Here is a 24,205-nt window from a genome sequence, read left to right on the forward strand (position 1 = left end):
GGTATCTTTAGTAGGATATAAGGTATAGCCTCTGTGAACTTTAGACAGATTTAGGTTACAACCTGTAACGCACAAAAAGAAAAACAATGAGATGCACCAACAAAAGGCCAAAGTGAAAATAAAAGTGGTGAGATTTGGAAAAAAAGTATTGAAGTTGACCCTAAAGATAATCAAATTATCTTTATACACAATAGTGTATATCTATATACACAATAGTGTATAAGACCTAGTTAATTTCACAAAAAAATAGGAAAATAGACTTAAAGCATCCAGGCAGGAAAAAAAGTAAAGCAGGTTACCAAAAAGGGACAAAAATTAGGTTGGCCTTAACCTTCTCTGAAGCCTTAAATGCCATTAGATAATGCTACACCTACTTTTTTTTTAGTGCCATTTTACAAATTTTGACTTATAGAAGCACCAAAAAGAGTAATAGGTTTCTTATACACCCATCATCCAAATTCCGCTTGTATTTACCACCTTACATACCAAAGAACACTTATCAAAATTAAGAAATTAACCTTACATCTATGTAACTTTGCTAGCAATTGTCACCCCAATAAGCTTGAATTAAAAAAGAAAGAAAGAAGTTAACCTTGGAACACTAGCATTAACTGAAGTACAGAACTTTTTGAGGTTTTACCAGTTTTTCTACTAATGTCCTTTTGTTATTCCAGAATCCTATATTGTATTTAGTTGTCATGTCTCCTCAGTCTCCTCCAATGTGTGGCAGTTCTTTGTCTTTCATGACCTTGATACTTTTGAAGGGTACTGGTCAATTACTTTGTAGATTGTGCCTCAATTTGGGTTTGTCTGATCATTTCTCATGATTACTTTAAGGCTGAGCATTATCAGGAAGGAAAGCATAGAGGCAATATGCCTTTCTCAGTACATCATATCAGTGATTACATTATGTCAGTATGCCTTATTCCTGGTGATGTTACTCTTGGTCACTTGGTTAAGCTGGAGTTTGTTAGGATGCTCTATCATTGTTACTATATTTCCTTATAATTACTAAATACTTGGGGGGGAGTACTTTGATCTTAGCAGATATCCTATTTTTCCGTTAACTTTTATCCACTAATTTTAGCATCCATTGTGTGGCAATTATTACTGTGGTGTTTTAGTGATTTCTATTTCCATCATTCCTTCATTTGGAATTGTTATTTAAGGAAGAGTTTTCGCTTCTTCCCCAATTTATTCAGTTATTTATGTATGGATTCATAGATGTTTATTTTATTATTTGATTATAATCTAATGCTATTGTTATTCATTTTGTTGCTCATACTATTCCAAATTTGGCAACTGGCCACTCTTCCAGGCTGGTTCCTATGCCCTTTGATATGCTTCCATGTTTTTCTTTTTTTTTCTTTTTTTAACCTTTTTTTACTTTCTGATGCCCCAAGCTCATATTGGGTTTTCCCTGCCCTAGCCCTAGAATCAGCTAAAATGGAAACGAGAAAAAAAAAAAAAAAACAATTTGTTGTAGCAATACTTATACCAGAGAAAAGAAAAAAAAAGCCTATAATAAGAGAAAAGAACGCCCAGCAATCCCACTTCTAGTATTTATCTGAAGAAACCCAAAATGCTATTTCGAGGGGAAGTGTGCGTCCCTATGTTCATTGCAGCATTATTTACAATAGGCAAGATATGGAGGCAAGCTGGATGTCCCTAAATGGATGAATAGATAAAGAAGAGATGGTACATATATACAACGGAATATTACTCAGTCATTAAAAAAAGAATGTCATCTGCAACAACATGGATGGGCCTAAAGGGTAGTGTGCTGAGTGTAGTGAGTCAGACAGAGAAAGACAGATGTCATATGATTTGACCTATAAGTGGAATCTAAAGAACAAAATAAACAAATGAAACAGAAATAACCTCACAGATAGAACATTTTGATGGTTGCCAGATTGGGGGAGGGTGGGTAAAAAAGGGGAAAGGGATTAAGAGGTACAAAAAGGGATTAAGAGGTTTGTTACACAGTCGTTGTCATGGAGATATGGAGGATAGCATAAAGGATATAGTCAATAATACTGTAATAACTATATATGGTGTCAGATGGGTACTAGATTTATCAGGGTGATAGAGGGAGGGGAATCGGGGCAGGGTGAAAAAGGTGAAGGAATTAAGAAGTACAAATTGATAGTTACAAAATAGTCATGGGGATATAAATAAAGCATAGAGAATATGGTCAATAATATGGTAATAGCTACATATAGTTATTACTATGTGTAATAACTGGTCAGAGGGATTACTTCTCAAATTACATAAATGTCTAACCAGTATACTATACACTTGAAATTAATATAAAATAATATTCAATGTCAAAAATAAATAAAAAACAAAATATTAAAAAAAATTAAATAATAAAATTCACCTAAGTTTTGTGAACCAATATAATTTGTTCCTTCTTATGGATGAGTGGTATTCCGTAGTATAGAATGGTTTAAGAACATCTGAGTTGTTTACAGTTTGGGGCTATTGTGAATAAAGCTGCCATAAACTTTTATTTATACGGTTTTGTGTGAATGGAAATTTCAATTTCTCTTAGGTAGACACCTAGAAGTGGGATGGCTGGGTTATATGGTAGGTGTATGTTTAACTTTTTAATAAGCTGCAAAAACACTTCCCAAAGTAACTGTACAATATTGCATTCCCACCTATCTATGACATTTTAAGGAGAAAACTGATAGCCTAAGGATTTGGTACCCCCCCTAGATTTTTTTTTTAATGTGGGATGGCTGCAGAATTCTCAGTTATTGGCACCAAATGGCACCAAATGCCATTCTTGAAAAAACGTATATAAAGTCATACTCTAGCCAACCAAGAGAGACATTGTAATTAAGAACTTGAAAAAAAAAAAGAAATAAAGGCAAACCCAAACCCATTCCCAACAAGCAAAATCTTAAGGAAAAAGAAATAAAGAAAGGATATTTCCTTGTCGTAAAAAGTATATCTAAAGAGACAGATGACATAATATGATATTAATTATAAAATCAGAACTCTTATTAAAATCAAGAGGGGGAGGGATGCAATTCCTAATCATCATATTCAACATTATTCTAGAATTTCTGACTAGTGCAGTAAAACACAAATCAGCAATACTGGACTAACTGCTGGAGAGGAAAATCAAAAACGTTTACTAATTTTAGAGAGTATTTCTTAGAAAACCCAAAAATGCCACATAAAGTCCTCTTTAACGGAAATCAATAAGGCTATGAAATGCAATAAAAGTATCAATATCCTAATAAGAAACAGAAAAGATAGTAGAAAAATTTCTCCGAATAATAGCAACGTACACATTATAAAATTTCTAGGAATAATCCTAACCAAAATATGCAGGATCCATATGTAGAAAGCTTTAATAATTACTGAAGTACAAAGGACCTGCCTATTGACTTCTACAATACTGCATTCATTAATCCATTCAATCTGATTACTTGTCCCAATTTTGTCTTTGCCACAGATGTAAGTTCCATAAGAGAGGGGGCAATAATTGTCATCTTCAGTGTGTTATTCCTTGTACCTAACATATTGCCTGACTCATAGCAGGCACTCCAAAAATGTTCATTTCTATATACCAATACTTTGTTCAATTGTCTGTTTTTTGAAGTTTGCATAGCTTCTAAGACACAGTCATTAAATAACTTAGTAGTTTTTGAAAGGAGTCTAGACTAGTTAATTACCATTGCCTAGCAAATAATAATAACCACCTATTTGACCACAGACAACATATGGCTTATTGTTTGAAGTGTAGGTACCCAGAGTCCTGTGTCCCTATCTTTCTTCACTTTCCCTTTCTAATATTAATGGATCCCACACAGCACAAGACTTTCAAAGCTAAGGGGAGTTTCAGGGATTTTAAAAAATGGCTCTTCTCTATGAAGAGACTGGTGATACTTCATCAGTTCAATTTTCAGCTCCCACAGCAATGCTAGGTTAGTAGCAAATGAATGGAAGTGAAATCCCACTTATTAAAAATGAAACCCCCCAGAAAAGAAACCCACAGAATCTAGGAGCAGGTTAAAGTGAAATATTTCGGTCTGCAGTCTGAGCCTTTTACTTAGAATATTTTCTGCTGCCATGTAATACAAAATTTGAGGTTAATGACACACACAATATTTCATTGCTTGATGGTTTACTTTCATTTTATAATTAGTCTGACATTTTTCCTCATAGTATTTGATTGCTAATACTTTCCTACATTTTAAAAATAATGAAATGGTATCATAACATTGGTTAACGTTGGTTGAATAGCTGAACCAAAGTTGAAGAGAAAGCATTTTCTCAATTATTCTTATTATTTTCCAATGTTTTATTATCTATGGGTATGTATTTGTGTTTCTATGTGTTTGCTGGGGGTGGGGATACTGTGGAGTAATTTCCCTGTTGTGCTTTAAATAGGGATTTCCTATGAACACTAATAATGATAATGTCATAGTAACTTACTGGGAGAACTAATCTGGATTCTATGGAGATGTGTGGAAGTTTTGTGAAAATGAAATTAGAGATGCAGCGTATCTCAGCAGTAATGAATCTGTTTATGCTGTTTATGTAGAGGTAGGTTAATAAAGAGCAATGTTTCTCTCTCAGTGCTTTTCGATGGTCAAACATTTATTCCTTTGGGTCATTAATGTACTATATTCTCAAGGTATTCTTTGGGCAGAACTCATCTTCTAGCTAATGTTAAAGAGGGACTGGCCCATTACAGGCTTTTTACATTTGTTACTGATAATTCTGAATTGTTAGGGAAGATTCTCTTGAGTATACTGTAATGCCTATAAATGAAAGGGCTGGCAAAGACTTATTTTTTTATAAGTGAATTTACAACAAAGTTAGACATATTAAACATCAATAGACGTTATTGGCTCTACTGAATATTGCTGGACCAATAATGACTTTTAACAGTAAAGAAAATTTAATGAGTTTGATATGGAAATCAGAATTGTAATACAGTAGCAGCAATTCATCACAAAAATTTGAACATCAGTGAGAATAACCTTTGAATGTTAACTGCCTATAACTGAATTATACTTGCTACACTTTGGTCAAATTCATAGGGTATGGTAAATAGGACAGCTAGGCAAGATAGAAAACACTGGAGTGCTTTTGTTTACTAAATATATCAGTGTCAATTTTTCTTTTTAATGCTTCCTAGCTATTTCCCTAAAAAATATGACAATCACTCAACCTTACAGTTGTACAGTTAAATATAGAAGGAAGTCATTTAACTTGGTCACTAAAGGGACTCCTTCTGGAAGTTAACTTTAATGTCCGTCCACTGACATTCGAAGTTAAACTTTCAATTAGGAAGATAAACTCAGAAGAAAGGCATACAGAGCAGTGCTGTGGGCTGTGAAGGTGAGGCAGAAGGCTATCCAAAGCAGGGATGCCTTATTTCAAGGTACTAGGCACTTGTGTTGGGTTATTCACCTGATAGTCATAGAAAGATGTAATACAGTACGTCAACAACCTGTTCTCTGAAGAATGATAGGATTTCAGGGTATGAGAGATAATGGTTAAGTTAATTGGGAAGATAGAACAAAGAGCCAGTTGCTAATAATGGATGGCATATATATGATTTTACTCAGGGAAAATACCAATGATCTGAGTTGGGCACCATCTAGTGTATGTAATTCTTCAGTGAGGGCTGCTGGAAGATGCCTCATAAACAAGGGCTGGCACAGCTTTTGGGGGCAAGGGCTTGTTTTCTACTATCTTTCAAGATAAATACCATTCATTTCTTTAGATTCCGCATATAAGTGAGATCATATGGTACTTGTCTTTCTCTTTCTGACTTATTTCACTTAACATAATGTTCTCTAGATCCATCCATGTTGTTGCAAATGAAAAGAAAAGAATATGTGTATGAACTAATCAGAAACAGTTTTGGGGACACAAAAAACCGAGAGTTGTTAGATGGGCGGGGGGGAGGGGGTTGGAGATGGGGGGAAGGGTGAAGGGATTGGGGGTGGCTGGTGACCACAGGATGGCCTCAGGGTTTTTTGAGAATTACTTTGGGGAACTTATTCAATAGTGTTTGGGGATTTTGTTGGGTGTCCGATGGACATGTGTCCTGTTTGGGAGACCACCTCAGGGATGCTGTGGATGCCTGGTCATGGCATTGTACACCAGAGACTGGACATTAATGAATGCCAACTATAATTTTATGTGTATAATGTGATGGCTCGGTGTGAGGTCGGGGTGGTGGTGGATGGGGGGAGGGGGGTTCACGGTGTGAGGGATGTAAAAATAAAATAAAATAAAAAATAAAAATAAAAAAAAGATAAATACCATTCAAATGATGTATTCATCCACCAAATGGTGATGAAATAGGAAGAGGGCATCAGGGAATTAGCTGTGGGAGTTAGTCAGTGTATACATTTTGCTTAGCAAGGAAGATGTTTAAATTTGGGGGAAGAAAACATAAGTATTAAAGGGTATTCATGCTGTGTTCCTATTATGACACTCATCTGATTAAAAGATATATCAAAGGAAATGGTCTGATAGGGTTGGCAATTGGCTGTAAGAAGAAAGCTGAATAAATGAGCAAAGGGCAGAGATTTTTTGTTGTTGCTGTTTATTTAAAAGGATTATAGTTTTTAAGATGTTGTTTGACTTCTTAAGGCAAGATGAGGTTGAGTTTTTATTTTTTTAGCAATCCTCACATCTGAAATAGCATCACATACATTTTTAGCTAGTACTCAAATAAGTTCCATATTCTACACAAATGGGGGAAATGCAATTCATAATTGACAAGGTATGAATTTTTTATACTTTAAGCCATGAGGCTGCCACATCAACAAATGTAATTCCTTAGCAAATATGTCTTATGTTTATATTTATGAAATGTACACAATTGACATAGAAACCAAAAGGGAATAAGTAAGCATTTTATATATATATATGTTTACTTTGATTTGCAAACTCCATTCTGGGAAACATTTATTAAATTAGAAACAAGGAAGGAATGCAAGCAAAATGTGCTTAGAGTTTCAATTTATGTTGGACTTGGTGTTGCTTTTATACATTTTGCCAAAGCTTGGATTCACATTGGTCGAAGTGCCTTTTTTTAAAAAAATAATATAGAGAGAGCTTCTCACAAAAGTTAAAATGATAAATTATTAAAACTTAAAATTCATCTATGGGTGCCTTACATTGCAGTGGTGATTTCATAATAAATACCCTAAGCTGAAACAGCAAGAAGAGATCAAGCCAAGACTCTTGGAAGGAATGACCAGGTCTGGAGCCATGACGTGCTCCACATTTTGTGCAGCTGGTGGAGAGGGCACCAGACCTTGCTGACAGACCATAAGATGAAATATTTTCTTGAAATAACTTTGATGTCCATTTAAATATAAATTCTATGAAGGTAAAGATCTTATTTATCCTGCTTATCAGCCTCTTTGAGGCCAGCAAGACATTAGGGAAAGCAATACTTCTTACTAGGTCCCCAGGGGTGAAGAAAGCAAGTGAGGAGGCAGTTCTATCATCCCCCCGGAGCCGAGGCAATGTCAGTTATTCTGAGAGGCTCCTAATCTGGCACCACTGTGAAAGTGATGGCATTTCAACTCTAGTGGGTCTGAAACATACTCAAGTCAGATATAATTCTGGCCTGGCACATGGGGTGCAAAGAGACATATTTTTTCCCACCAATTAATTTTCTGACATATGCAGCGTGGATACAAAGTGTTATTAAACTGTGAGATCCATGAGAGCAGCTCACATTTCACTTATTGTTAACAGAGACATAGAAAAGCATAGGTTTCAGTATAGTGTGTGAGATGCACTGTAGTGGGTAAGAGCATTTAACTCTGTAGCCAGCTGCTTGGGGTAGAATCCTGGATCCATCACTGACCAGTTGTATGACACTGGGTAACTCCTGGTCTGTAACAATAATGATAGTTAACCTATTTCATAAAGTTGCTATGAGGGCTAAATGAAGTGATATATGCAAAGTAGTTAGAACAGTCTGGCACATGGAAATTGCTACATGAGGATTAGCTATTATTATTATTATTATTATTATTATTATATGCTCCAACCCCCCTCAGTGCCAGCCCATAGTAGGCATTGAGTAAATACTTTGATTACTGAATGAATGAAACGAAAGACCTTTGGAACCTATATGAATATGAACAGATAGGCAGTGACTCAAGGATGAGTAAGGGCACCAGGAACCATATAGAGCTCTCATTTTCTTCTGGATTCTAGAATGGTTTTAATCTTTCTAAATTCTTAGCTGACTTCAAAATGAGCCAGATTTATATTTCCAACCCTTTTCTAAACACCATGTTGCTATTAATATAATAGTAACAGAGGTTGCAAACAGGCTCTTTAGCCAATGGACCAAGCATTTCAAGATGGTGCTTTCATTCAGACTGTTTTCCCCAGAGGTGGTTTGTGCAATGGTTAGCCTTGTGCCAACCTGTGTTGCCAAAACAGCGTGTGATGCATGAGTTGGCATCAGCTTCACACAAGCTAGTAAAAATACACTCAGTGTTAAGAAATTTTAGAGTTGAAAATACGTAATCTTTTCTTTTTTGATGAAAAGAGAACTTTTTTGTTTTCATTTTTAGAGCAAGAATAGTATTGCTTGACAGTTTAAGCACCTTTTAACATAAAAGCTTAATGAATGGAATAGACATCAAGTGTCTAGAGAGCACAGTCCATAAACCTTTCCAGATATACCACATTTAACAAGAAAAAAAATACCCTTTTTTTTTCTTTTTGGATTCAGTAAATTATACATTCCTCTGAGAAAAATCAGCAATGTGATTCTGGCAATATATAGTAGTCCTGACACTTCTCTTAGCAAAAGGCATTTCTTCTAAATCAGCACTAACTGTTGGCCAAATAGCATGACCTTGGACTTCTATCTAAACTCTTCTAATTTTTAGAAATCCACTGGTGGAAATGAAATCTCTATGGAGATACGGATGATTTACTAGTAACGGGAAAGTTCAGCTTCCATTACTACTAATGGCTGTGCTTCCGTTTATGTTTTCCCTCAGCCATAACTATTTAAAATGTTACTGTTAGCCTTCTTAGTTGTCCCGTTTGTTGGTCTATAACTCTCCTGCTTAAATCTATAGAACCAATCATATTAATTAAAATGAATTGGTTGGGACAGTTAAGTTGTGGTTCAGGTTGTCTCCAAAGGCTATAAATTCAAATTAAGAGTTTTGCTGCTTGTTCCTGAGCTTGGAAACATTTCTTTTACTGCATTAGTAGTAGCAAAAGAAACCCACTGCCTTACAAAAGAATATTCATTTGAATTCCTGCAGAAATAGCTGGATAAACTGCATATATAGCTAGTTGTCATAATCATATAACAAATTTTTGGCTGAAGCAAGCAACTAAACTGCTAATGCATTATGGCAAGTATTGATATTTAATAGTCTTCAGTATGGATTTTCATAGACATACTGTATTTATTTCTCTATATATTTATATCCTATTTATTTCTCTATATTATATATCAGATTATATATAATATTTCGTTCCAGGGGTTCTAAGTGGTATACTATATTAATGGTGATATATTTTGTAAAAATAATATTTGTCTGGATATTAAAATGTTAAATTCGGTGAGAATAATTTGTGGGGACTTGGAATAACTTACTTTGCTTATTTTAAGAAAAGCCTATGTTGTGTAATTTCCTACGGTAAAGATGGGACTGCTATTCATAGTATTCTGTCAGAATTGAAGGTCCTTTACATCGCATAGAAACGTCTACAATAAAATTTAAAAACTAAAATCTCTATCTTTAAATATGAAGATAAGCAGTACAAATCAATGAATTCTCAACTATTTTTTACCTTTGTTTGTGGGTAAATTTCCTTAATGCTTTCCTTTTTCCTACTGAATTATCCCCAGACTAGCGTGCCTTAATTAACTTGAGGAAATAAATTAAGTTGGAAAAAAATTTGTAAAGCTCTCCTTGCTCCTTTGTCAAAGTGAGAATTTTGCTATTGATTCATTCATTCCCAAATGCTCCTACTGAAAACAGCTTGTAACTCCCATGTAGGACCCCTAATACTTAACTACATGAGAGATTCAATACAAAGTTCAGATAAAAGCAAAACTTTCAAAGTGTTAAGAATTGCAGTCTACAAAGAAATTTTAAACTATTCTATCTTAGAGAAGATAAAGCTAAGCAATAAATTGTCTAGGTTATGTGACAAGAATAACATTCCTTTCTGCATCTCCACTAAACCTATGCTAAAGGAGATGAACTAGAACTATATACGTTTCTTAAAACTTAGTTTTTAAAACACTAGACCAAAGTGGTTGTGGCTTTTCATCATCTGGAGAACATATCAGAAAGAGGGTAGGTCTCACCTATTTAGTATTATAAAGACCCGTCACCAAAGAAAGAGATTACATTTTAATCCTGTGGTTTGTTTATGTGGCTTAAAAAGATAGAGCTACTAAAAGGACAAGACCTTATCTATTAGCTCCTCCTACTTCTGCATTACCTAGCAGTGTTTTGAAATTAGCAGGCTCTCAATAAATGTTTCCTGGATGAATGTGCAAATTAATTATATACAGTAAAACTCTGGCTAATTGGGATCGATATCAAATAAACCACAAACCAAGACAGGTATTTCAAAACATAAGCTACATGCACTAAAAGCCCAATATAACAGGTAACTTATAACTCCCTCTAATTTCAGTCTTACAAGATTTTTAAGTAGGGGTCCACAATAATTAATTAATTTCTTACCAATACCATTCATTGAGACAGTTTCCCCATTTTTGCTAATTTGGACTAGTCTTGTATTTCTGCTATACCTATATCAGATCCTAAGAGCTAGTATAGTCTTAAGTATAGTGTATAGAATATAGTCTTATGGACTCCTTAGTCATCAAACAGAGATTTGAGTTTGCTTAGTGTTATATGTCTTTATGCTTTAAAAATTAAGAACCTAAATATTCAGTTGTTTTCAGTTAATTGTATTAATCAGAATGAAAAAGTGAATGATTATGTTTTACTAATGACTAAAAGGGCTTTGCTGGCCTATAAAATTTCTAACAATTAATTTGATGAGAACTAAAATGACAGAACTCTCTTATAATATTCCTATTGTATGCTTTTGATGTACTTCTAAACTAATGAGAAAAGCAAGGCAATCAACAACCAGAGATCCAAATGAGACCAATGAAATGAAGTGACATACTTCACTGTAAGTAGTACAAAAAGCCAGAGTAAGGAAAAGGTGATTGGGATCAATCATGGTGTCACATCACCAGAAATTAAATTTTTAAATCGTCGGAGGCCTACAAAATACTACAGTGCAGAATACAACCTAAACATAGTAGTTTGCTAACGAAGGCTTGCTTGTTTTAGAACTTATATTGCATTGGTCAAAAACTCTAGTCTGGTACCAAATAACATGAAGTTACTGAATATTTTGTTTTCCTTACATCACTATCTTATTCTTAAAAAGGAAATGTGATGGTTAGTGCATGAATGAACTTGCAGGAAGTTGTCTTTTGGTATGATCATTGAATTTAAGACCTTCAGAATCACCTAGTCGTATAGAAACTGAGGACAAGGCCCCAAGAATCCTCCCTTTTATCATTTATACAAACAATTTAACAATACCTATTTGAAATGCCATCTACTACCTATTCTAATACTGCTGGTTAATACTGATGGTTAAAGGTTATTCTTCAATTCACCAAAGAATAACAGTAACGTCTAAGGTTCTAAGGCATACTAAGCACTGTGCTGTTCAGGCAATGAAATCATGAGTACCTATGATTCCGTACACAATTCCAATATTGCAGGGTTAGGTTGGTTTTAACCCCACATCACCAAGCAATCCTCTGACACCAGCTAGGTATTGTACAATTCAACTCAATTCTGAAACCATCTACTTGGAGCTGGAATGAGGTTAAGGGCTCATTCCTACAAAATTGCCCTCTGTTGCCCCTGCCCCACCTACTTCAGATGCCAATTACAACTCAAGGTTGTCACCTGTGCTTCTGACTGACCAGGCTACAGATTGGAGGTTCCATCAACCACCTCATCGGGTTCAATTAATTTGTTAGAGCAACTCACAGAACTCAGAGAAACATTTGACTTACTAGATTACCAGTTTAGTATAAAAAGATACCTATCCCTAAGGAACGGCAAGATGGAAGAGATGCATAGGGCAAGGTATGGAACGGAAAGAGCACAGAGCTTGAATGGAGTTTCCCAGCACACCACTCTCCCCAAATCTCCATGTGTTCATCAACCCTGCAGTTCTCTGAACCTTGTCCTTTTGGGTTTTTATGGAGGCTTTATTACATAGGCATAATTGACTAAATCATTGGCTATTGGTGACTGGACTCTTATCTCTAGCCCCTCTCAGCCTCCCTGGAAGTTGGGGGTGAGACTGAAAGTTCAAACCCTCGAATGAATTACATGGTTGGCTCCACTGGTAACCAGCCCACAAATTTAGGTGCCTTCTAAAAGTTACTTCATTAACATAATACAAGACACCTTTATAGCACTCATCACATGAAATCCCAAGGGTTTCAGGAGGTCTGTGCTAGAAACTGAGAAAAGGACCAAATATATATTTCTTATTATCAATCACAACATCACAACACCTAAACTGTGAGACTTACTGCAGAGTAAGTTGTCCTGGAACTGGTGACTGACTAGGGACAAGACTGGGAGTGGAAGTGTGAAGTACTTTAAGTTCAGATCATGCATTATGGAGTGTGGTGGCAAGGGTCAGTTTGAATACTTAAAAACTACATATGTGAAAAAAAAAACATATATATATATGTATATATATATACATATATATGTATATATATATATATACATATATATATGTATATATATATATGAATGATGAACATAATTGGAGTGGGAATGAAAATGACCATCAAGTTGAATTTAGAAAGCCTGGGACAAAAATGAAGTTTAAAGATACTGAATTACAGTTTGGGAGACAGATGAATTATAGACGGAGAGACAACAGCTGAATATATGGGAATAAACGTGGAGCTTACCTAGAGAAAAGAGAACAGAGACTCATTTTCCCCTCTGATTTGAATCTCCCCTGGAAGCCAAGTCTGTACTGCTGTGTAGAGGACAGAAGGACAAAATGGTTTGTTTGAGGAGAATAAAATCCAGTATGATTTCACTTTCCACTCATCAGATACCAACTGGTAGGATAATTTGAAATCATTAATTTGGCCAGATGGTTAATGTTTAACAGTACAATTAACTAATAAATAATTGCAAAGCACTTTGTAAATATAAAGTACTACATAAATGTTTAATAATAACATTAAATCAGGAGGCTTATTTCAAGTTACATTTTTATTTCCAAGTGTTTCATTGGTGTTTCAGGAGAAATGCCAATAATATGATCGAATGCTATCATTATAGACTGTATTTGAAAAATACAACAAAGGGATTATAGGAAAACAAAAATAGCCTTGGTCATGCTAGGCTGAACAGTGAACTAGCATGAAACGGAAGAAAGGAAAAAGGGAACAACAACATGGTCATAGTTGTGTATAACTGAACACTGAGTGAAACCCCTGTAAGACTTAGCAACTTCATTTTACCCACATATTTATAAGAAAGCCAATGTATCAGGTAAAATAGTGTGACGGGAACAGGACAGGAGGAGGAACATGAAAGTAGGAGAAGCCCCTACAAGTAGAGTCTCAATATTCTACTACTCCTTACAATATTGCATTAGAGATCTACTGTTAGCACCCTTTATTTTGTAAAGGAGAACACTGAGGCACAGAGTGGTTAAGAAACTTGCCCAATACCAAACAGCGAGTAAAAGGCAGATTCAGGATCCAACCTAGACAGTATGGCTCCAGTATCTGCTGGGAGGCCTCTTGGAGAGGTTTTATTTTCTTGATAAAATGGGGCAGGGGCAGCTGGTGTGCCCCTTCCTTTTTCCTCCCTCAAAGCAAGGACATGATGCTGAAGTTGCAACAATCATCTGGAACCATGAGGTTCAGGACAAGAGAAGCACAGAGACATCAGCTCTGCTGTTGTCACACTATCCCACGCCAGCAGTCACCCACCTCTGGATTTCTTGTTATGTGAGAAAATTAACTCCCTCTTGGTTTAATCCGTCACAATCAGGATGTCTGCTGTTTGCAATTTTAACCACTATATACCAAATAATCATAACAGTTATCACTCACTGAGTGTTTGCTGTGAACCACACACTATTGTATGTTGTATGTTGTATGTGTACTTAGATGTTTCGTCCTCATGGCAATTCTATGAAGCAGGCACTGCTATTATTCCAATTTTATTGATAAGGAAACTGAGGCACAGCTTATCTGGCTTGCCCACAGCCACACCGTTTATAAGGGATTCATCTCCAGCATCTGGCTTCTAAACCTCCACCCTAAGCAAACAGTGTTCTAAGCAGTGAAACCCTAACCCCATTTCAATTAAAATCACGCACTAGCTAGGGATGCTTTAATATTACTTTGGAGATTCTAGAGGACATGTTTCTCAGCAGGGATGCGCCTGACATTTTGGGAAGACAACTATTTATTGTTTGGCATTGTTGCATTTTAAAGATGTTTACCATCTCTGTTCCCAGTCCCAGAAGCCCTCACTAGACAGTGTTAACCAGTCATGCTCTCCATATTTCCCTATCGGGAGGCAGTGTCACCCCAGTTAAGGACCACTCTTCTAGAACAGCATTCGGCAAACATTCTCCGTAAAAGTCCAAACAGTACATATCTTAGGCTTTGTGGGACATTTGGTCTCAGTGGGTCTCAGTCACAACTATCAAACTCTGACATTATAGAGGGAAATCTGTCATAGGCCATGGAGGTGTTCCCATCAAACAACTGCATTGCATTTTACAGATGAGAATCCTGAGGCACAGAGAGGTTAAGAAATTTGCCTGAGGTGATTCAACCCAAAGGCAGAGTGATTCCAGAGCCTATACTCTTATTCAGGATACCATTCAGAGATTTTAGATGTTTGTTCTCTTAGTAGAAGGCACAGTAAATGCCTCAGAGAATTGCTCGCTCTCTAGATTCTGGCCCCTTCCTTTGTCCACTGGTTGCTCTTTCCTGCAGAACTTGCTGCTGTGACAGTCTGGACCCACACTACCAAGGACATACCTTGTGCTTAAACACTCCCCAAGTGTGGCTCTCCTAGTCGGCCCTGACACACAGCTATCTACAAAGGCCCCCAAAATAAAACATTCCATCAAACTGATCATGAGAATAGTTACTCACTGATCTATGACTGTTTATATTTTGTACCCCTCTAGGTCTCATTTTAGAGATACCAAATCCACCACTGCTCATTGAAGGGGGCAGAAATAGAAATCTCTTAGTCACAGTCTGTTACATGTAAGAGCCCTGTAATATGACCTCAAATTCATAGAACATACAGACGAGCAGAGAGATAATCTCTAGTCGAGGCCTGAATGTGTGTAAGTCCAGGAAGACCCACCAGGTGTCTGAGAACATTCACGGCAATCTGAGTAGTGCTGGTGGGTGAGGGTGTGACTGCTGGTTCTGTTAGAGTATCACAGCCAAAGTTTTAGGGTTCCCTGTTGTGTTTTGGATAGGAAAGGGGGCTCCTTAGGCAAGGATAGGCCAAGCTCCCACATCTACCCACTCATGAGCCATACAGATGGAACACATACCACAAGATAATTAGGATTATGGTATAGATCAGTGGGGTCTCATGGGATTTTGCTGCTCCTCAGTGTCTAAGACACATATTCACTGCCACCAGCAGGAGTGGGCGTCAGGTTGCAGTTCTTTTCCCAGAGTAGGCAGGTTGGGAAACCAGCACTAGTGAAAGAGAGAAAGCTATGAAAGTCAGGAAAAACAAAACTATGATCACGTCATAAAGCTGATTTAGGGAGAACTAGAATTTGCTGATTCTGACATTCTCTGGTTTCTGTAGGGGACATGCTTCTACTACAGATTTTAAATATGTAGAGGAAACTAGGGATAGACATTTTGAACAGATTGCCCAGTTAAGTGTGCTTAACAAATCGATAGATTTTCTTTTTCAATAGTTTTTTGATAGACTGTTTTTAGAATGGCTAGTATCAACAAGACAAATAGTAACAAGTGTTGGAGAGGCTGTGGAGAAAAAGGAACCCTCATACACTGTTGATGGGAATGCAGACTGGTGCAGCCGTTATGGAAGGCAGTGAGAAGGTTCCTCAAGAAATTATGAATAGAATTACCATATGACCCAGCAATCGCTCTCCTGGGTATCTACCCAAAAAATCTGAAAACATTTATCCATAAAGACATATTGTGCTCCAATGTTCATTGCAGCTTTGTTTATGCTGGCCAAGACATGGAAACAACCAAAGTGTCCTTCAACAGATGAATGGATAAAGAAGTTGTGGTACATATACACAATGGAATACAATTCTGCCATAAGAAAAGATTAAATAGTACCATTTGCAATAACATGGATGGATCTTGAGATTATAATACTAAGCGAAGAAAGTCAGACAGAAAAAGTAGAGAATCACATGATTTCACTGATATGTGGTATATAAAACTGAAAACAACAAAAGAACAAGACAAACAAATGAAGAAACAAAAACTCACAAACATAGACAATAGTTTAGTGGTTACCAGAGGGTAAGGGGAGTGGGGGATGGGAGATGAGGGTAAGGGGGATCAAATATATGGTGATCGAAAGAGAACTTACTTTGGGTGGTGAACACACAATGTGAGAGATAGATGATATAATACAGAATTGTACACCTGAAATCTATGTAACTTTACTAACAATTGTCACCCCAATAAACTTTAATTCAAAAAAAAAAAGATGCGACCATCTGAATGGGAGAAGATATTTGCAAACAATACCTCCGATAAGGGGCTAATATCCAAAATATATAAAGAACTTATATAACTCAACAAAAAACAAGTAATTCAATGAAAAAATGGGCAGAAGACCTGAACAGACAATTCTCCCAAGAAGACATACAAATGGATGACAGATACATAAAAAGATGCTCAACTTCATTAGCTGTTAGGGAAATGCAAATCAAAACCACAATGAGATACCACCTCACACTTGATAGACTGGCTATTTTCTACAAGACAAACAATAACAAGTGTTGGAGAGGTTGTGGAAAAAAAGGAACCCTCATGTACTGCTGGTGGGAATACAAATTGGTACAACTATGGAAAACAGTATGGAGGTTCCTCAAAAAATTAAGAATAAATTAGCATATGACCCAGAAATCCCTCTTCTGAGTATCTACCCCAAAATTTGGAAAACATTTACTTGTAAAGATATATGTACCCCTATGTTCACTGCAGCACTACTCACGGTGACCAAGACATGGAAACAACCTAAGTATCCCTCAATGTATGATTGCATAAAGAAGATGTGCTACATGTATACAATGGAATACTATTCAGTCATAAGAAAGGACAAAATAGTGCCATTTGTGACACCATGGATGGATCTTGAGAGTATCATGCTGAACAAAATAAATCCAACAGAAAAGGACAAGAAGCATATGATTTCACTCGTGTGATAGAAAACAGAAAGCAACAAGTGAAACAAAGTCATAGACACAGCAACAGTATGGTGGTTACCAGAGTTGAAGGAAAGTGGGGGGAGGATGAAGAGAGTAAAGGGGGTTAAATATGTGGTGACAGAGGGAGACAAGACTATGGGTGGTTAGCACAAAACGCAATACAGATAATGTATTATGAAATTGTACACTTGAAAGTTATGTTATTAAACTTTGTCACCCCAATAAATTTAATTTAAAAAAAGAAGAAATCCCATCCCCTTGAAGATCTTATAGCAGAGGGTCTTTAAGACATATCAACATTGTTTTTAAAATCCTTTTGTGACAACATATCATAGTGGATCGCTTAGGGGTTGGTAGAAACAGGAGGAAAAGAGAAAGGAAATATATGCAGATAATTTCTTGTTGGAGTGCTGGTAAGTATGCCCTGACTAGTCCTGAGGAGGTGGCATATATGAGAAAGGAAGGAGGGAAAAGATTAACCATACTTAGGTTATTGTGATAATATTTATTTTGCACAAAAGATTATATACATACATAGGTCCATATTCTTAACATTTTGTTCTATACCTCCAATCATGCAGAATTAGAACGTTTTTAATTTCTAATTCCTTCTTTCCTTCCTTCCTTCCTTCCTTCCTTCCTTCCTTCCTTCCTTCCTTCCTTCCTTCCTTCCTTCCTTCCTTCTTTCCTTCCTTCCTTCCTTCCTTCCTTTTTTTCAAATGCTCTATGGGACCTTGCTAACAATTTGCTGCTTTTCTAGGGTGATTTCACTTGATTACTTCAAATCTGATCTTATTTTTAGGGATAGACTGACTTGCCTTTAAGGTATATTCAATTTAGCTTGATATTCTTGTTGCTGCCAAAGTCTTCCTGGCAAACTTCTCTGCCATGTAAAGGCGCTACTGGGTTGATAGGTGAGGGGAAAATACTATGAAAAATATTTGCTTATTAATCACTAATTCTAGATTTTATTTATAGGCATGTATATCCTAGTAAACCATATACATTTTTAAAATCTTAAAATCCAGAAACCTCATTTAACACAATACTTTAAAACTTTACCTTGGAGTAGAGCTGATTTGACTATTTTCTCTCCCATTCTCCTGGCCCAGTCTGCAGAAGCAGTGCCAATGAATTATGTTGCCCAAGAAGCAGACAGTGAAAAAATAAACAAGGCGATTCAGAAGTAGTAATAAACCAGTGAATACACATATTCAAACCTTGAATAAATAAGTGTTGACTGTAGTTTGGAAGTTACAAAAATACTAAGATGTGATTTTTCTTTTAGGTGGGAGATGAGGAAGGATGAAAGACTGGAAGAGGAAGAAAAAACAATGTTGGAACATTTAAAACGAATTTGCAACATCCAGAAGTCTTCTGCCTCAGATAATACAGAGGAAGAGTAATCTGCCGAAAACAGCAACAGCTTTATTTTAGGAAATAATTACATATAATGGAGTAGGAATTTTACTACAGTCAGGTTGAACCTCAGATGTGCTGTGAAGCATGAAACCAATGACTGAGTAATCTCTGAACTGGAAATGAATAGAGCACATACAGAATAAAGTGCTACCTATTTTTTATTTTAAAAATAATTTCAAATGTTTTTCTTTCCTCAATCTTTCTCTTTGTATGATATAACTGCTGCCATCTCGTGTTCCCTTTGAATTATTTTTCTTCTTTCAGTCTTGAAGTATCTATGACAACAGGCAAAATGTTTGGATATATTTTCCCTAAGGAATTTTAAATACAACATTTGGCTATTAAGTTGAATGGAGTTGCATAGCCCCTGAAGGCCATCTGAAAAATTCTATCTAATTTTGTAGCTATAACCCAAGTCCGGGTCTTAATCGCCTGTAATTGTACCAGCCTCCTTTCCTATAGCCTCTTCTTCATCCAGTTTATCTTAATCATAGCCACAAAAAACACCCTCCAGAAGTATGACTTTACTCTTATCTCTGCATATAGTGGTTTTTTTTAAACGTCAATTTCAAACTACCAGTGATATGCTCTCAGATCCTATACCTAGTGGCTCCCTGTTCAGGCAACTGCCTGCTATCCTCTTGACTCAAGCCGCACACCTGCGATTTTTCCCAACCAGAAACCATCTTTGTCACAAAATTATGTTCAAAATTCACTCCAGAAATCTCTGTTCCACAACTCATTATCCATAGTTTGTTAATTCTCTTATTTCTATTACATTGACACACACACACACACACACACACACACACACTGGAATCTGTTCCAGTACCCTCTATGCCAAATAAAGTTATATTTACTAACTATATCCTCCCTATTGGTGCTTTGATATTAGATTGTAAAGACTTTAAAGGCCTTACAATATAACATGACGTCTCCCCTTATAACAATAGTCTCCCAAATACCTACTACGAAGTTATTTATCTACTCGACAGTTAATAAATACAGTGGTTTGAATGGCTGTCATTGAAAGACATTTAGACTGTTGAGCAACCTACAGGACATCTTGGAGAAGCTTTGTATCATGAACTATTTTAGATGATTTGACATTGAATATCATGGTTTCTGGTGTTCTGAGATAGTCCATGTTCCCATATTGTGTAATTTTTGTAAAATATATGTAGGCTACATGATTTCTAAAGGAAAATGCTTTAGCATTTTTCGAAGAGTAAAACTTGGAGTGCAGAAGAGGCCACCATAGAAAATCTCCTGCATTATTTCTTTATATAAAAATACATTAATGGCCATGTAGCCATCCACTTCCCAGATAACACATTTTCTTTTTAAAGAATGTACTTTAGTTGGCCAGTATAATCATGAACCCAGCATTTTAAGATATGGTTAAAATAAAATTCAATGTGGACCATCTAAAAAAGTATAAGAAACTTTGATGAGAACTGGACTTTCCATCTTATCTTACCTATAAACAGTTACTATAACAATCAACATAAAGCAAGAGTTGGTTTTATTCCTTCACCTTAGTGATGATTTGTGTATTAAATCTGCATAACTATGTTTTATTAGAATAGACACTAAAACAGAAAATCAAAATAAAAATAAATTGATCAATAAACTAAATGAAATAGTCTTATAAAGTTTTAGGATTTGATATTTTTATTCTCATCTTCTAATATACCTGATCATCTTTTAACACTAATTTTTTTTTACGGAATCTGTATATTTCTATAGTAATCCTGGGAAGTGATTTAGTTCTTCTAGAGAAAAATTTCTCTATGGTTCCTTTTTGAAAGAAGTACAGTAAGGGGAGAATGGGATGAGTCAGGAGAGAAAAGTAGAAAAGAGAGGCGTTTGCAGTTGAATTCTCTTCTGTACTTGCTCAGTGAAATTACTGTAGCTTTAAGTGCAATAAAATTTATAAGTGGGAATGTAAAATGACAAGTCATTGATTTATCAGATCATTTTGGCTTTATACTCAGCATGTTTCTTAAAGTATGATTAAGAAGTACTATTTCAAAACAGTTTCCTGTCTCACAATTATTTTTCATTTGTATAAATTAACAACAAGAATGAATACTTCATAACTCCCCATTTGCTTACTATAAAAATATTATCTTCCTATAAAATATTATCTTCCTCAGTGTTATGTTTAATTGTATTTTTATATAATCATAAAGAGGTACCTATTTTATTATTGGCTTATCAGTTACTATGTGGAAACAGTATGAATGAATTCTTAATAAAATATAGATGGTAGTGTGTATTCATATGTTTTACATTTTTATCATTTCTACCAAACACTGTGATAGAACTACGAACCAAGAAATGGGAAAAATAAATCACCTGTTTTGTTTACCAATATGTGCTTACTCAAAATATCCTATTATCCAAGTTCATAAATTGTGAGTCAAAGAGAGCTTCAGGTACTTTGTAATTGGTATTTCTTACTACTTCTTAAAGATTTTTTTGATGCTTTTTGTTTTACTTGAAATGTTTCATAATAAAAAATATTAAAAATATGTATTCAGTCTTGCAAAGAAAGAAAATCCTGTCACATGCTACAACATGGATGAACTTTGAGGGCTAGTACTAAATGAAATAAGTCAGTCACAAAAAATTCATAGTGTATGATTCCACTTATATGATGTATGTAACATAGTCAAATTCGTAGAAACAAAGTAGAATGGTGGTTGTACTTGGGGCAAAGGGGAGAGGAGAAGAATAGTTTAATTGGTCTAGAGTTGCATTTTTACAAGACGAAAATATTCTGGAGATGAGTTTCACAACAATGTCCATACTATCCAAAGCAACCTACAGATTCAATGCAATCCCTATCAAACTTCCAATGGTATTTTTGACAGAAATAGAACAATCGTGAAATTTGTATGGAACCGCAAAGGACTCTGCATAGAGTTGTACACCTGAAATCTATGTAATTTTACTAACAATTGTCACCCCAATAAATTTTAAAAAAAGGACCCTGCATAACCTTAAGAAAGCAACCTTAAGAAAAAAGAACAAAGGTGGAGGCATCACACTTCCTGATTTCAAACTACAGAACAAAGCTACAATAAACAAAACGTCATGGAGTTGGCATAACAGCAGACACACAGAAACAGATTATAGAGGGCAGAAATAAACCCACACATCTGTTCTCAATTAATTTATGACAAATGAGCCAAGAATATACAATGGGGAAAGAAAAATCTCTTCAATAATCGGTGTTGGGAAAACTGGACAGCCACATGCAAAAGAATAACACTGGACCACTATCTTACCCCATACACAAAAATCAACTCGAAATGGATTTGAGACTTGAATGGAAGACCTGAAATCTTAAAATAGCTTTCAAACTTCCACAGAGTAACACTTTCTTCAGATGAATTCTTACTCCAGCAAACCCAAAATACAAAACAGATGTAAATGTTAAGAAGGTTATTTAGACAGTATATGTGTTTTCTTATAAAATCCCTAAAGCAAATCTACAGCACTTTTTTCACTGAGGGAAGCTTCTGATGCAAGATGGTCAACTGAACAGAAACACTACCTACCCATGACTCAGATACAGTGTGGCTGGAATTTTTTTTGCCCAGAGTAATGAGCATGGCTAGTGAAAAAAAAGTGAGCAATCTGCTTGGGAAATGTCTGCCTGGACATAATGCAGATATGGAGGCCTGAAGCAAAGACTGCTAAGTTGTACGGCAAAATCCATTTTCCCTTTTGTTTTATAAAGCACATGCTCACCTGGAAGAAGCAAGATCAAATTTTCCAGTACTTAGTAGTATGGTAGTTCTGTTTAACTATATGTCTAAATACTGACCGATAAGATGTAAACAAAAACAGTGTGAGCAAATTCTTGGAAATTCTTTTTCTTATATGTACTTTCCTGCTTTATTGAAATATAGTTGACATACAACACTGTATAAGTTTAAGGTGTATAACTCGTTGATTTGATACAATTACATTTTGCAAAATGACTACACCATAGCATTAACAAACACCACTGTCACATCACATACTTACCATTTCTTTCTTGTGGTGAGAACGTTTTACATCTACTCTCTTAGCAATTTCAAGTATGTAATACAATATTATTAACTGTAATCACTATGCTGTACATTAGATCCTCAGAACTGACTCATCTTAGAATTAGAAGTTTGTACCCTTTGACCAACATGTTTCGATTTCTCCCAGCCCCTGGTAACCTCCAGTCTATTCTTTTAAAAATATATATATTTTTATTCTTCAATTACAGTTGACATAGTACATTAGTTTCAGGTATACAACATCGTGATTAGGCATTTATATAACTTACAAGGTGATCACCCTGATAAGTGGACTAGTACCCATCTGACTGGGAAATTCTTAAAGGACATCTTTCTGTTGCTTTCTGGTTGGAATGTGAGCATAATGGCTGGAGCAGCCACTTTGACCAGAGGTAGATGGTACATACTGAGCTTGACAGAACCACAAAAAAGTAGAATCCTGGGTCACTGATGATGGTGGGGCATAAAACTAGTCCTGGATTGCTTGCATTTACGTGTGTGACAAATAAACCTCTATCTCATTTAAACGACTGTCACTTGGGTTTTCTAATCAGTCAATTCTTAACAAATACATGAAGTGGGGAAAAAATATCACCTAGCAAAGCTTGTTACACTGTGCACCTGTAAAAGGTATAAAATGGTAGAATTAGCTGGGGTGGGAGGAGGGACAGACCAGCAAGGAAATTCTCCTCCAAGAATAAAACCCTTCTGATTTTGATAACTGTAAGAGACTTCAGCTTACTTGTCTATTTTTCACCCCATATCCTTAAGGGAACTGTGACAACTGAAAAGCTCTATCCACTGATCTCATTCTTTCCTACTGTTTAAAAAATATACCTCCACCTATAACACTACAGGAAAAACCAATGCAATGATTTATTTTGAAATGCACTTTTAGAAAGGAAGATAAATCAAGGAATTGATAAAAGATGGCTAGTTATATGATAAAGCAAGTATAGTAAAATGATAGCTGAGTCTAGGTGGTGGGGATACATGTGTCCACTGTATTCTTTTAGCTTTCTGTATGCTTGTAAATTTTCATGATAAAATATTAGAAGGGAACACATCCTAGTTACCTCTAATCACCACAACACATTTTACAAAAATATGAACAGAAAACCATGAATCACCAGAAAAACAATACATGAAAAGTATCATGATAACCAGAACACCCAATCTTA

The 24,205-nt window shown here is 35.7% G+C and overlaps 1 protein-coding gene across 1 annotated transcript in view; it reads left to right on the top strand.

The window, feature by feature from the left end:
• Positions 1–21,501, top strand: part of KIAA0825 — a 360,830-nt gene extending 339,329 nt beyond the window's left edge. Inside the window, exon 22 of the mRNA XM_081054478.1 lies at positions 18,827–21,501. Coding sequence (XP_080910604.1) covers positions 18,827–18,944 — 118 coding nt within the window. The 3' untranslated portion in view covers positions 18,945–21,501. The remainder of the gene's footprint in view (positions 1–18,826) is intronic.
• Positions 21,502–24,205: the final 2,704 nt, after the last annotated feature.

This window comes from Rhinolophus hipposideros, assembly GCF_964194185.1.
Source record: "Rhinolophus hipposideros genome assembly, chromosome: 7".
In the NCBI taxonomy this organism is placed as follows: Eukaryota; Metazoa; Chordata; class Mammalia; order Chiroptera; family Rhinolophidae; genus Rhinolophus; species Rhinolophus hipposideros.